The sequence below is a fragment of the Barbus barbus genome (assembly GCF_936440315.1).
Source record: "Barbus barbus genome assembly, chromosome: 42".
NCBI lineage: Eukaryota > Metazoa > Chordata > Actinopteri > Cypriniformes > Cyprinidae > Barbus > Barbus barbus.
The window spans coordinates 331635-343824 of record NC_136720.1 but is presented as its reverse complement, the minus strand read 5'-3'; the positions used below and the strand labels follow the sequence as shown (position 1 = coordinate 343824).

Sequence of the window (12190 nt, the reverse complement as noted above, 5' to 3'; positions counted from 1 at the left end):
GAGAACAATTTAAAATACTGTATCAATGCATTCTATGGCACCTTTAAATGAGGTTCTTTAATCCCATGGCATTATCGTATATGGTGAGCTGTAGGTGTAAAGATGGTTACTTATCTCTTTTAAAATGATTAAAAATCTGGTGATTGTGAATGGAGAGGAGGAGCTGAGGGATCTGGTGAGCACATATGTAACCGGTGTAGTCTGCGTTGTTTTTTTTTTATTTGATGGAATAACCACACGGACATCAGCTGACGGTTCGACTCTTACTCTCTGATAAGACATAAAAGTATGTACATACGGTGTGAATTCACCCTTTTTTGTTTCTGTAACATGAATGTAAAGTGCAATGTAATCAGCATGTAGTTCAAGTTCACATCGGACAGAAAAGTGATCAAACTTGATGGAAATATGAAGATAATCAAATATACAGGTAAAATAATGTCACAGATATGATTTAAATGAGAAATTTAAGTACAAAAGTAATTCAAAAGAAAAAGATGTAATTAGGTCAATCAGAGCTCATTAGAAACCCACCTCTCCCATGCAGAGACCATGCAGAAAGGGAAGAGGAGGTGCAAAGACAGGAAATTAGATTCAACATTGCATTCAGAAATGTAAAGGGGCAGGTAAACACACACAGACTGGCATATCAGGTACACATTTGAACATTTTTTGTGTAATTCTAAATACACATGAACATAATACTTTCTGTACCTGTTACATATAGAGAAAGAATAAAGCCTGTGCATTTAAACAAAAACTTTACTATAGCTTCAGTTTTTCCAACACTTGAATGTGCAAGTTTCATTAAAAAAAAAATTATAATAATGTTTTACACTGAATGATAATCAGGATACAGATGGAGTAGATCGAGTCCATCAACACCCCCAAAGCTTCACAGCCTTTCCCTCTTCATGGGTTTATTGTTTCAGTTGGTAATGTTAGGCAGCTTTGAATGAAATGCTGTTTAGTGTCCAATGATCACATTATTTTATATGCGTGTAAACAATGCTTCATTTGCTTGCTTCCGCTTCTGCAGCTGTGTTTTTGGATCTGGAGATTCGGTACTCTTTCGGAACATGGATTGCTGCTCATTTTTAGTCAATGGCAGGGAAAGAGTTGAGTAAATTTGAAGTAAATTCATTTGAACATTACAAATGCACTAAAAAAAAAACAAATTCAGAAAATTCTTCAAAACTCAGAATTGGAAAATGTTTTTAAAGTATTTAAATCTACAAAATGCTCCTTCATAAACACAACTACAAGCAAAGCATACTTAAAATGATCATTTTCAGTATATCTTTATCAAAAGATCGAGTACAATTATAAGCCAAATATACTTGGACTTTTCAGTCCGTATAAAGTGTATTTTCTCATTTTTAGTTTAAAAGAGTATCCAAACAGCACACTTGAATAGAGTGGTGGAACTGTGATGTCACTTTAGCATTTTAGCACTTCCAAGGTCCCACCGTCAATGGTTTTTTTGATTAAATCCCCTAAAATAAGGTCCGCGGGTCACACAGGCTCAAGATACTTTCACGTTTTACTCCATTTCTTTAAACTGTTACGTTTCTTTAAAAAGGCGGTAAATGGGACTACAGGTGCTGTCGGAGACATTAAACGTTATCATGACAAACAGTTTATCAGTTTACAGTATTTTCCAATCGTAGTATAATTAATAGTACAATTAATTGCAGAATAACCAATTAATAGTTTCCGCATTTTATATTCTTGTTCGACAATGTTTTTTTGCTTTGCCCTGAAATGCAACAAGCGTTCAGATGGAAGATGCTTGTTTTATTGCTTTGACACTTTCCTACTGATGCGGACACTCTGGGTTTGCATCATAAGGTAAACTCATATGATTATTCCACGTAAACACCACATTTACCAGCTTAGTCACGGTGAAAGTGAAACTTTAACAATGTATAACGCTTAAAGCCACGTTAAAATTAAATGTTTACGGCAACATGAAGCTGTAAAGCATATAGATTGAGGATTTTCTAGAAGCAAGGATAAAATAACATTTTGTGTACCCACCCTAACAAAACGATAGCTGAGATGTAGTACTTTATTCACTAAAATAAATGTAATCTTACCACATCCAAAAACTCACTCACTCTGCTGTTATTTAATAGATCAAATGCACTAGAATTTTATTGAATAGTACGTGGTGACACGTTTTTAATTAAAATATTCATATTAATCAAGTTTTATCGACTTTTAATGCACCTTATTTCGAAATGTACAGAAAACGTGCTTACATGTGTCCTTTAGTTATGATTTTTTCATTTACTCACTAATTAATTACTAATGTCTCATTTCAGTTTTGTATTTATTCCAGTTTATATGAAAAGGTTCAATGTAACGTGGATTAAAATTCATATAGAGTAAGTCCTTTTCACTGAATAATTCAAAATAAGTTTAACTGATACCGTTGTGCTGTATCCACACGGATACGTCTTCTACTTTACGCTCCGATTTAAAACGAAAACTTTGTGTGCAGTGGATACCTCCAAAATGGCGCTACTGTAACGCAGATGAGAGAAATTGTTGAATAAAGTTATTTTTATTTTCTTTGCAGACAAAAAGTGTTCTCGTTGCTTCATAAAGTTCAGATTGAACCAATGATGGCAGATGGACTATTCTGACGATGTCTTTCATACTTTTCTGTGCATTGACAGTGTTCATTACTTTGCAGTTAGTGGGACAGTCACAAGCCTCCTGGTTTTCATCCAAAATATCTTAAAATTGTGTTCAGAAGGCGAACGAAGCTTTTATGGGTTTGGAACGACATGGGGATAAGTGATTAATAACAATTTTTTCATTTTTGGGGTGGAGTAACCCTTTAATTGTCTTTCTCCAGAGTGAATGCAACAATGACAACAATGTTGAAATGGATTGTTTTCCGAAATCTCTGTCACACAGAGGAAATCAGCAATTTCTCTCCAGAATGAGTTTGCAAGTGCCGTTTCAGTTCTGTGTGATATGTGAAACTATTTTCACACTGAGGACACTTGTAAGGCCTCTCTCCAGTGTGAACTCTCATGTGAGTATTAAGGTTTCCTTTATTTGTGAAGCTCTTTCCACAATTAGGGCAGGTGTAAGGCTTCTCTCCAGTGTGAACTCTCATGTGATACTCAAGGTGTCCTTTACCTGTGAAGCTCCTTCCACACTGAGGGCAGGAGAAAGGTTTCTCTCCAGTGTGAACTCTCATGTGATTCACTAAGTTCATTCTTTGTTTGAAACTCTTTCCACAGTGATGGCACATGAAAAGCTTCACTCCGGAGTGAATTTTTACATGATTCTCAAGGTGATTCCTGTCTGGGAAACTCATTCCACACAGATGACAAATAAAACCTTTCTCTCCTGAGTGACTCCTCATGTGATGATTAAGGCTCTCTTTATATCTGAAACTCTTTCCACAGTGATCACAAACAAACGGCTTTTCTCCAGTGTGAACTCTCATGTGAATATTAAGGACTGCTTTGATTTTGTAGCTCTTCCCACACAGTTCACAGGAGTAAGGTTTCTCTCCAGTGTGAATTCTCATGTGGGCATCAAGTTCTTTTTTCTGCTTAAAACTCTTCGCACACTGAGAGCAGATGAACAACCTCTCCCCGGTGTGATCTTGCATGTGAACTTCAAGATGTCTGTTTAGTGAGAAACTCTTTCCACACTGAGAGCATATAAACGGCTTCTCTCCGGTGTGAATTCTCATGTGAATTTTAAGATTCCCTTTTACTGAGAAGCTCTTCTCACACTGCTGGCAGGGGTAAGGCTTCTCTCCAGTGTGAATTCTCATGTGAACTGTAAGACTTTCTTTTCGAGAGAAAACCTTCCCACACAGTTCACAGGAGTAAGGTTTCTCTCCTGTGTGAATCCTCATATGGGCACTAAGTGTTTTATTCAGTGTAAATCCCTTTCCACACTGAGGGCATATGCAAGGTTTCTCTCCACTGTGGATTTTTAAGTGCATTTTAAGGCTTTGTTTTCGACTGAAACTCTTTCCACACTGTTGGCATCTAAAATGACTCTCTTCACTGTGGACTTCAAGGCTCCTAGTTTCTGTTTTTTGAGTCGGCGAGAAATGAAAAGATTTTTCCCCAGTCATAAAGCCATGACTTTTCTCATACTGATTATTCTGTTCCATTTTATTCAGTTCTTGGCTCTCCTCTTTCAGTGGCATCAGGTCTAAGGTGAACAGAAACAAAAACAAGTTAACACCAGTTTTGTGGTACAAAGACATGAAAACCTTTAAAAAGCAAAACATCAAATCCAACAACACGCGTGTTAGATCTTGTACCCAGCAACATCTGAAAAAGTGTAACGTGATCTTAGAACCTCGTCAATATTGTTAATTCTTGCCTTTCTTTAGGACCCGTCCCAAATGCTTTCAAGCTGACAGCTATCAAACCCTTTATAAAACCCTCTACCTACAGTAGAGCACTGGATTGGGATCCCACGGGTCCCTGGAGCAAGAAAACTGTACTATAAAGAAAAGGAAAATCATTGTACTCTTAATCTGTTTATTTCAGTTTATAAAGTGGGTGAAATGACTAAAATAATTGCAAAATTACATAAGTATACAAAACAGTAAATTAGAAAATACCCAGTGTATTAGAAATAAGTGGGAAATTTTGAAATCCTAGAAGACGTTTGGAAAGTATTCTTAAATCACAGTGGAAGACAATGCAATCTGTTGGAGAATATTTGGCTCAAATAAAGCCAATCTATATATAGCCATATATTCAGATATACAGTATACAAATTGGTGAACATAAATCTACTCACATGAACATAACTTGTAAGTGTACCACAAGGATCGGTCTTAGGTCCAATACTATTTATAATCTATATCAGGGGTGCCCAACCCTGTTCCTGGCGATCGACTGTCCTGCAAAGTTTAGCTCCAACTCTAATCAAGCACACCTGCCTTTAATCTTCACGCGATCCTGAAGACCTTAATTAGTTGCTTCAGGTGTGTTTGATTAGAGTTGGAGCTAAACTTTGCAGGACAGTCGATCGCCAGGAACAGGGTTGGGCACCCCTGATCTATATCAATGATGTGCAGAGCATCAGATTGTTACGGTGCACATACGAGGGGGACACAGGAACATGCAGACGAGGACGTAAACTCAAATAATAGTCTTTACTGAACACATCAAGGCAGGGCAAGACAAGGCTTACAGACAGGAAACACCGGGGGTAACGAGTAGACCAGACGAAATCAAACAGAACAGACAGGACTATAAATACACAGGATAATCATAGATAACGAGACACATGACACACACGCCAGAGGACTGACACAGATAAACTAAATTGTATTTTATTTGCAGATGACACAAATATTTTTAAATAAACAGGGTAAGAGTACTATGATTTTCCTTTTCTTTATAGTACAGTTTTCTTGCCCTTAGCTCTGTTTTTGCCATGTCAATTGAAGAAATTAATGTCAAAATCTACTCATGTTGTCTCTGGTGTTCCACAGGGCTCTGTCTTGGGACCTCTTCTATTTATCATCTACCTTTTACCAATTGGCACCATTTTTAGGAAATATGGTATTCATTTTCATTGTTATGCTGATGACACCCAAATTTATCTGTCTTCTAAACCCTCTTCAAAGTTTCCTCCTCCTTCCCTTGTCAAGTGACTTGATGAATTACCACAATACGAAAACCACAATAGATAAGTCAAACATTTCCTCTGTAATAATAGACAATTGTCCTGTTCTTTTGTCTAATCAGGTTAAAAGTTTGGGTGTCATCCTTGACAAAACTTTGTCGTTTGAGGCTCATATTAACAGTGTTACCCGTTCTGCATTTTTTTCATATTAGGAATATCAATTGTCTGCGTCCTGTCCTGACACTGATGAGTACTGCTACTCTTTTGCATGCTCTTGTAACATCACGAATCGACTATTGTAATACTTTGTTTTATGGGCTTCCTTCCAAATCACTTCACAAACTTCAGTTAGTACAATATGCCACTGCTTGAGTTATAACCAAAACTTCTATCTCTGAATCTCTGCTCATTTACAAAATTTGCACTGGCTCCCACTTAAATTCAATGTAAATTTAAAAATTTTACTTTTAACCTACAAAGCACTCAACAACTTGGCTTCTTCATATCTCTTAGATCTTCTTCATATACACACTCCTCGCATTTTTCATGGGGTCACCAGCTTGTGAAAGTGAAGTGAAAGTGACGTGACATGCGACAATTGAAAGTTGATAATGTAAGTATAGAAAGAGTATATGAAAATAAGTTTCTTGGTGTAATTGAAGATCACAAAATATGCAGAAAACAGCAAATAAAATAAGTTAAATGCAAACTTAGCAAAGACTATAAAAATACTGAATAAACCAAGACATATTTTGGACAAATCAATGCATATTTTGTATAATACATTTATATTACCATACTAGAGTTATTGTGTGGAAATCTGGGGAAATATCTACAAAACCAATTTTCAATCGATATATAACAAAATTTGGTTGGTGTTTAATTTACTGTGGATTTGTTATCTTGTAAGGAATATATAAAAATATAAAGATACAGATGCAATATAATAAACAATATACTGGAATGTTGTATATGGGGTGGGAAAAATAGTAAGCTTTTGCATCATCCAGCTCCTTTTTGGACATTTTGTAATGTATAACGTCTTATGGACATGGTTTTTCTTTGGTGTTGCCACACATTTGTTATGTTTTAATATTTTTTTATATTGTGCTTTGTTCAAAGTAAAAAGATGTTAAGATGTTTAAATCTGAATCTTAAGATCCTGGTGAATGTAAATGAATTTAGGTAACAACTAATTGTTTTATTTGTTTTTAAAAGTTACTGTTGGAAGGTTAAATCTAAGCATAGCTCAGTAGCTTACTGCATATAGGATATATATATAAATAAATTAATTTTCTGAATACAAGGGTTTTTTTCCCCAATATTGCATCCTGTTTAGTCCCATTTCTCAAGAGTTGAGTACTGTTAAAACTAATCATGGTGCTGATATCTATGTAAGATTGTCGACTCTGTGCCAAGGGAAAGCCAATCTAAGACTAACTCTACCGTGCTTTTTTTTGCTTATTCCCACAAAAGCTGGTTTATATTCCGCCATTGTGACTCGACTCGAGTACACAGGATTTGCATACAGGTCGACTTTTTACTTTTTAAATTTTAATCGTTTTTAATTCAGAAGTAAATATTGCATTTAATGTTAAACAAAACTGTTTGGAAATTTCTTTTATTTTTCCTCATTGGTGACGACATTCATTTTGTCAGGAGTTGCATGCAGTAAATACAATAAAGAGATTCATGATGAACAAGGACTTTGAGAATAAAACTGACCTGTTTGTTCCTCAGTATCTTCATGTTTGACTTCATTCTTCACGTCGCCACTCTCCTCTTTAATAATCATCTCTGTTTGTTCCTCAGTATCTTCATGTTTGAAATCTTCTTCAATATTCAGGTCTTCTCTCTCCTCTTTAATAAACGCCATGTTTATAACCGTGTGCTTCAGCAGGAGTTTTCTGTGTGTTTAAGATGAGAATAATTGCATTAATTGCATTTGCATTTAGCAGACGCTTTTATCCAAAGAGACTTACATTGCATTCAAGTTACAGTTTACATTTTCAGTTTACATCTCAGCTCTAATTAACAGAAAGATCTCTGTTTGAGTCTCAATCAGCTCCCTAGTTCAGGAGTCAGCGCACTAGTTCTGTAGTCAGCGCACTAGTAAGGGAGTCAGCGCACTAGTTCAGTAGTCAGTGCCCTAGTTCAGTAGTCAGCGCACTAGTTCAGGAGTCAGCGCACTAGTTCAGTAGTCAGCGCACTAGTAAGGGAGTCAGCACACTAGTTCAGTAGTCAGCGCACTAGTTCAGTAGTCAAAGCACTAGTTCAGTAGTCAGCGCACTAGTTCAGTTGTCAGCGCACTAGTTCAGGAGTCAGCTCACTAGTTCAGTAGTCAGCGCACTAGTAAGGGAGTCAGCACACTAGTTCAGTAGTCAGCTCAGTAGTCAGCGCACTAGTTCAGTAGTCAGCGCACTAGTTCAGTAGTCAGCGCACTAGTAAGGGAGTCAGCGCACTAGTTCAGTAGTCAGCGCACTAGTTCAGGAGTCAGCGCACTAGTTCAGGAGTCAGCACACTAGTTCAGTAGTTAGCACACTAGTAAGGGAGTCAGAGCACTAGTTCAGTAGTCAGCGCACTAGTTCAGTTGTCAGCTCAGTAGTCAGCGCACTAGTTCAGTAGTCAGCGCACTAGTTCAGTAGTCAGCGCACTAGTTCAGTAGTCAGCACACTAGTTCAGTAGTTAGCACACTAGTAAGGGAGTCAGCGCCCTAGTTCAGTAGTCAGCGCACTAGTAAGGGAGTCAGCGCACTAGTTCAGTAGTCAGCGCACTAGTAAGGGAGTCAGCGCACTAGTAAGGGAGTCAGCGCACTAGTTCAGTAGTCAGCGCACTAGTTCAGTAGTCAGCGCACTAGTAAGGGAGTCAGCGCACTAGTTCAGTAGTCAGCGCACTAGTTCAGTAGTCAGCGCACTAGTTCAGTAGTCAGCGCACTAGTTCAGTAGTCAGCGCACTAGTTCAGCACACTAGTTCAGTAGTCAGCGCACTAGTTCAGGAGTCAGCGCCCTAGTTCAGTAGTTAGCACACTAGTAAGGGAGTCAGCGCACTAGTTCAGCGCCCTAGTTCAGTAGTCAGCGCACTAGTTCAGTAGTCAGCGCACTAGTTCAGTAGTCAGCGCACTAGTAAGGGAGTCAGCACAGTGAAGAAGCATTTGTTTTAATTAATCCCAATTGGTTTCAGAAAGCTCACCCTGCTACAAACAAACAAACAATAGAAGCCCAATAGCAACAGAAATTCTAATGGTTTCCATTAAAATACTATTATAAACCATTAGCTTTTTCCAGTAAAACCATTACAAAATGTCTTTTTGTAGTGTGTTTTGGGCATTTTTCCAATAGGATTTAACATCCCACCAACAGAATCACATACCAGTAGACAACATTACTACTCCCATTAAAACCAGTAGATGATCTATTGTGTTGTTTTCTTCAGAAAGCTCAGTTTGTCGATCCGTGTGTTTATGAGGAGCTGCTTGAGACGCGTAACCTTATTAAATACATCACACTCGAAAATAACTCGTTTAAAAGTTCACTATAAATCAAACGGGCTGTACATGATTAAAAACACACCTTTCTTCAGCAGAATCACAGATGCAGGCGCGCGGCGCAGACCTGTGACGTCATGACGCCACGCCAAAATAAAAGTCCCGCTCGAAATAATGAGTTTACACACAGAAAACATCTTCAAGTGATTAAGAATTAATCCACAGAATAAATTGTACATTTACAAACATGATTTTACTCCTCACAATAGCCCTCTGTGGAATAACAGATGCATTGTGAAAAGTAACAAATTCATCTTCTATAAGAAATGTTATGGTCTTTTATCTGATTATCTCTTTTATATGAGCAATTTTTGTTTATAATACAGAGGAATATAGTTCACTGATTAAAGCCATAGCTGTTGATTTTCTTTCACAAATATGATGTGATATTCAGCCGTTATTCATAAGCTACTCTTATTAAGAGTGGATGTGTTCGGTGTGTTTTATATGATTTATATTTGTAGTTATTTGACACATGGGAATATGTGCTGTACATGCTCCAGGAGCTCTGCTCTTTTCTAATATGCAGGTTTCTTTTTTTGGCCAGATTGTTGTATTTTGTTCATTTAATTGTTAGCTGCCAGATATTTGTATATTTATACAGTAAGCATATTGATATGCTGATCAGAGAATATGTTTCCACTGGTAACTGCTTCACCGTTTATTGATGGGTTACGGTTAGGATCTGGTTTAGGGCTGTAATCACCATTCAGTGGGTCTCTATTTGAATGTATCATTTATTGTGTTTCACAAACAGCTGTTGTTGTAAATGCTCATAAAAGCAGGTGATTGTGTCAAACAATGGCCAGTAGTTTTTTTTTCATCATCATTTCTCTACATCCCTTATTCTTAAACATGATTACATGATGAACTCACAAATACGATTTCAATTGTTTAATTTTTTGGTAGGGATTCAGAGGTGTGTGTGAAAAAAGTAACTAATTACGTTACTTAGCCACTTTTTATGGAAAGTAATGCGTTACGTTAGTTTTGCGTTACTTTTTAAATATGAGCAGGGCTTGATTGTTTTTAATACAAGAAATGACATTAATACAAATGTAAAAGCCCTGTATCTTGTGAAGGAAGAGTAAATTCACGTCTGTAAAGTAAGACGCAGGATAAGAAGGTTTAACACTCTTCAGCAATAAAAAACAATGAAGCACAATTGTTAGTTTATCTAGAGTAATTGTTGCTTATTAGTATGGCTGAACTGGATCATCAAAGGTCAGCAGCAAAGACATCGGTTAATAAAATGGGATTAGATACATTTGTGTTGTTTAACATATTTAATTATTGCAGTTTGCGTCATATTCTGAGTTTGCATTTGACTGTTTTAATTCATTTTGATAAATACTAAATCTGTTTTTTGCGAGTGGGATGAATTAATGCACATTCAGATTTAGATCTACAGTAACAGCATGCTCTCACAGCGCACTGTCAGTCAATACATGGGGAAAGAGTAACTGGCGTTACTTGTAATGCGTTCCCCCAACACTGGCTAGTAGTGATGCCATGAGATTACAGAGAGCAATACTGCTTTAGCATGACCTAATGGAGAGTGCTGATTGTGGGAGAATGGGGCCAGATACAGTACATCTCTCTTTATGAAGTTAACAGTACAGAGTGAGAGACAAACAGATCTGGATAAAAGAAATGATAAATCTGCTGGTCCAGCATCAAGATGTTAGTGCTGCTAGTGAAGTATAGGGCCGATGATTGGTTGCTAACGCTCCTGTCATTGCTCATGCAGTGTGATCACGTATGCCCTCAGTTCACAGAGCCACAGGAGCAGATAAAGGTCATAGGTCATCACAGGATGGAAGCTTTAGCACTAATATTCCTGTTAGTAGAGCGGTTCATCTGAATGAAGTGGACAGTGCTTCTCTCAGCGGATACCAGGGCCATGATGGGCTTCTGCTCTAATCTAGCAGCACACTGACTTCTCTGATTCCTAATGCTGAGTGACAAGATGATCAATATATCATAATCACTGCAGTCTAATGTGCGGATAGTACATATACACATGTAAATGTACACACAAGTCTTACCTCTGTTTTCTTTCTAAGCTAAGCATTATTGTATGTAGTTTCAAATAATCAGGGGCTTAGTCAGGAAAACTGCACCATCATTTGTTGTATTATAGTTGTACCATGAATTAAATCATGTTATAGCATTTGTAAACTGAATTGACAATTATCTGATGTAGTTTGCAAAGAGAGTCTTTTTCCATTCTCCTCTACCATCCCAACTGTTATCTAGGTGAATGCATTTATATTTACATTTATACATTTAGCAGACGCTTTCATCCGATTGGACTTACAAATGAGGAATACAAGATTCAAGATTATTATTTGTCACATACACGATTATATAGAGAGTATATAACCAGTAGTGAAATGAGTCCGGTCCGTTCCATGGACAGTGCAAATATTATAGAATACAATACAGAGGAAATACAGTCAGGTCCATAAATATTGGGACATCGACACAATTCTAACATTTTTGTCTCTATACACCACCACAATGGATTTCAAATGAAACGAACAAGATGTGCTTTAACTGCAGACTGTCAGTTTTAATTTGAGGGTATTTACATCCAAATCAGGTGAACGGTGTAGGAATTACAACAGTTTGCATATGTGCCTCCCACTTGTTAAGGGACCAAAAGTAATGGGACAATTGGCTTCTCAGCTGTTCCATGGCCAGGTGTGTGTTATTCCCTCATTATCCCAATTACAATGAGCAGATAAAAGGTCAAGATTCAAGAGTTTTATTTGTCACATACACAATTATACGGAGTATAACCAGCAGTGAAATGTAAGTCAGGTCCGCTCCAAGGACAGTGCAATTATAAAGTATACAAATATTAAGAGAAGAAAAGTAGAAAAAATAAAAGAATAAAATAAAATAAAAGATAAGAAAAAAATATAAATATAAATGTGCAGGTCAGTATGTTGTTGACTTAAATAGTAATAAGAGGAATGTGCAAAAAAGTTGTACAGGGTATTTAAATAGCAG

General features: G+C 37.0%; 1 protein-coding gene across 2 annotated transcripts; it reads right to left on the bottom strand.

The window, feature by feature from the left end:
- Positions 1 to 250: 250 nt before the first annotated feature.
- LOC306861631 (uncharacterized protein) lies at positions 251 to 9259 on the bottom strand. 2 transcript variants are annotated; one of them, XM_079404015.1, is made up of 3 exons: positions 9198 to 9259; positions 7354 to 7535; positions 251 to 4194 (listed from the first exon to the last, which is right to left on the bottom strand). In XM_079404015.1, the coding sequence occupies exons 2-3, from the start codon at positions 7502 to 7504 to the stop codon at positions 2921 to 2923; spliced, it is 1425 nt and encodes a 474-aa protein (XP_079260141.1). In that variant the 5' UTR covers positions 7505 to 7535; positions 9198 to 9259; the 3' UTR covers positions 251 to 2920. The 2 variants fall into 2 exon arrangements, with proteins under 2 accessions (XP_079260141.1, XP_079260140.1); XM_079404014.1 differs by having other exon boundaries at positions 8998 to 9228.
- Positions 9260 to 12190: the final 2931 nt, after the last annotated feature.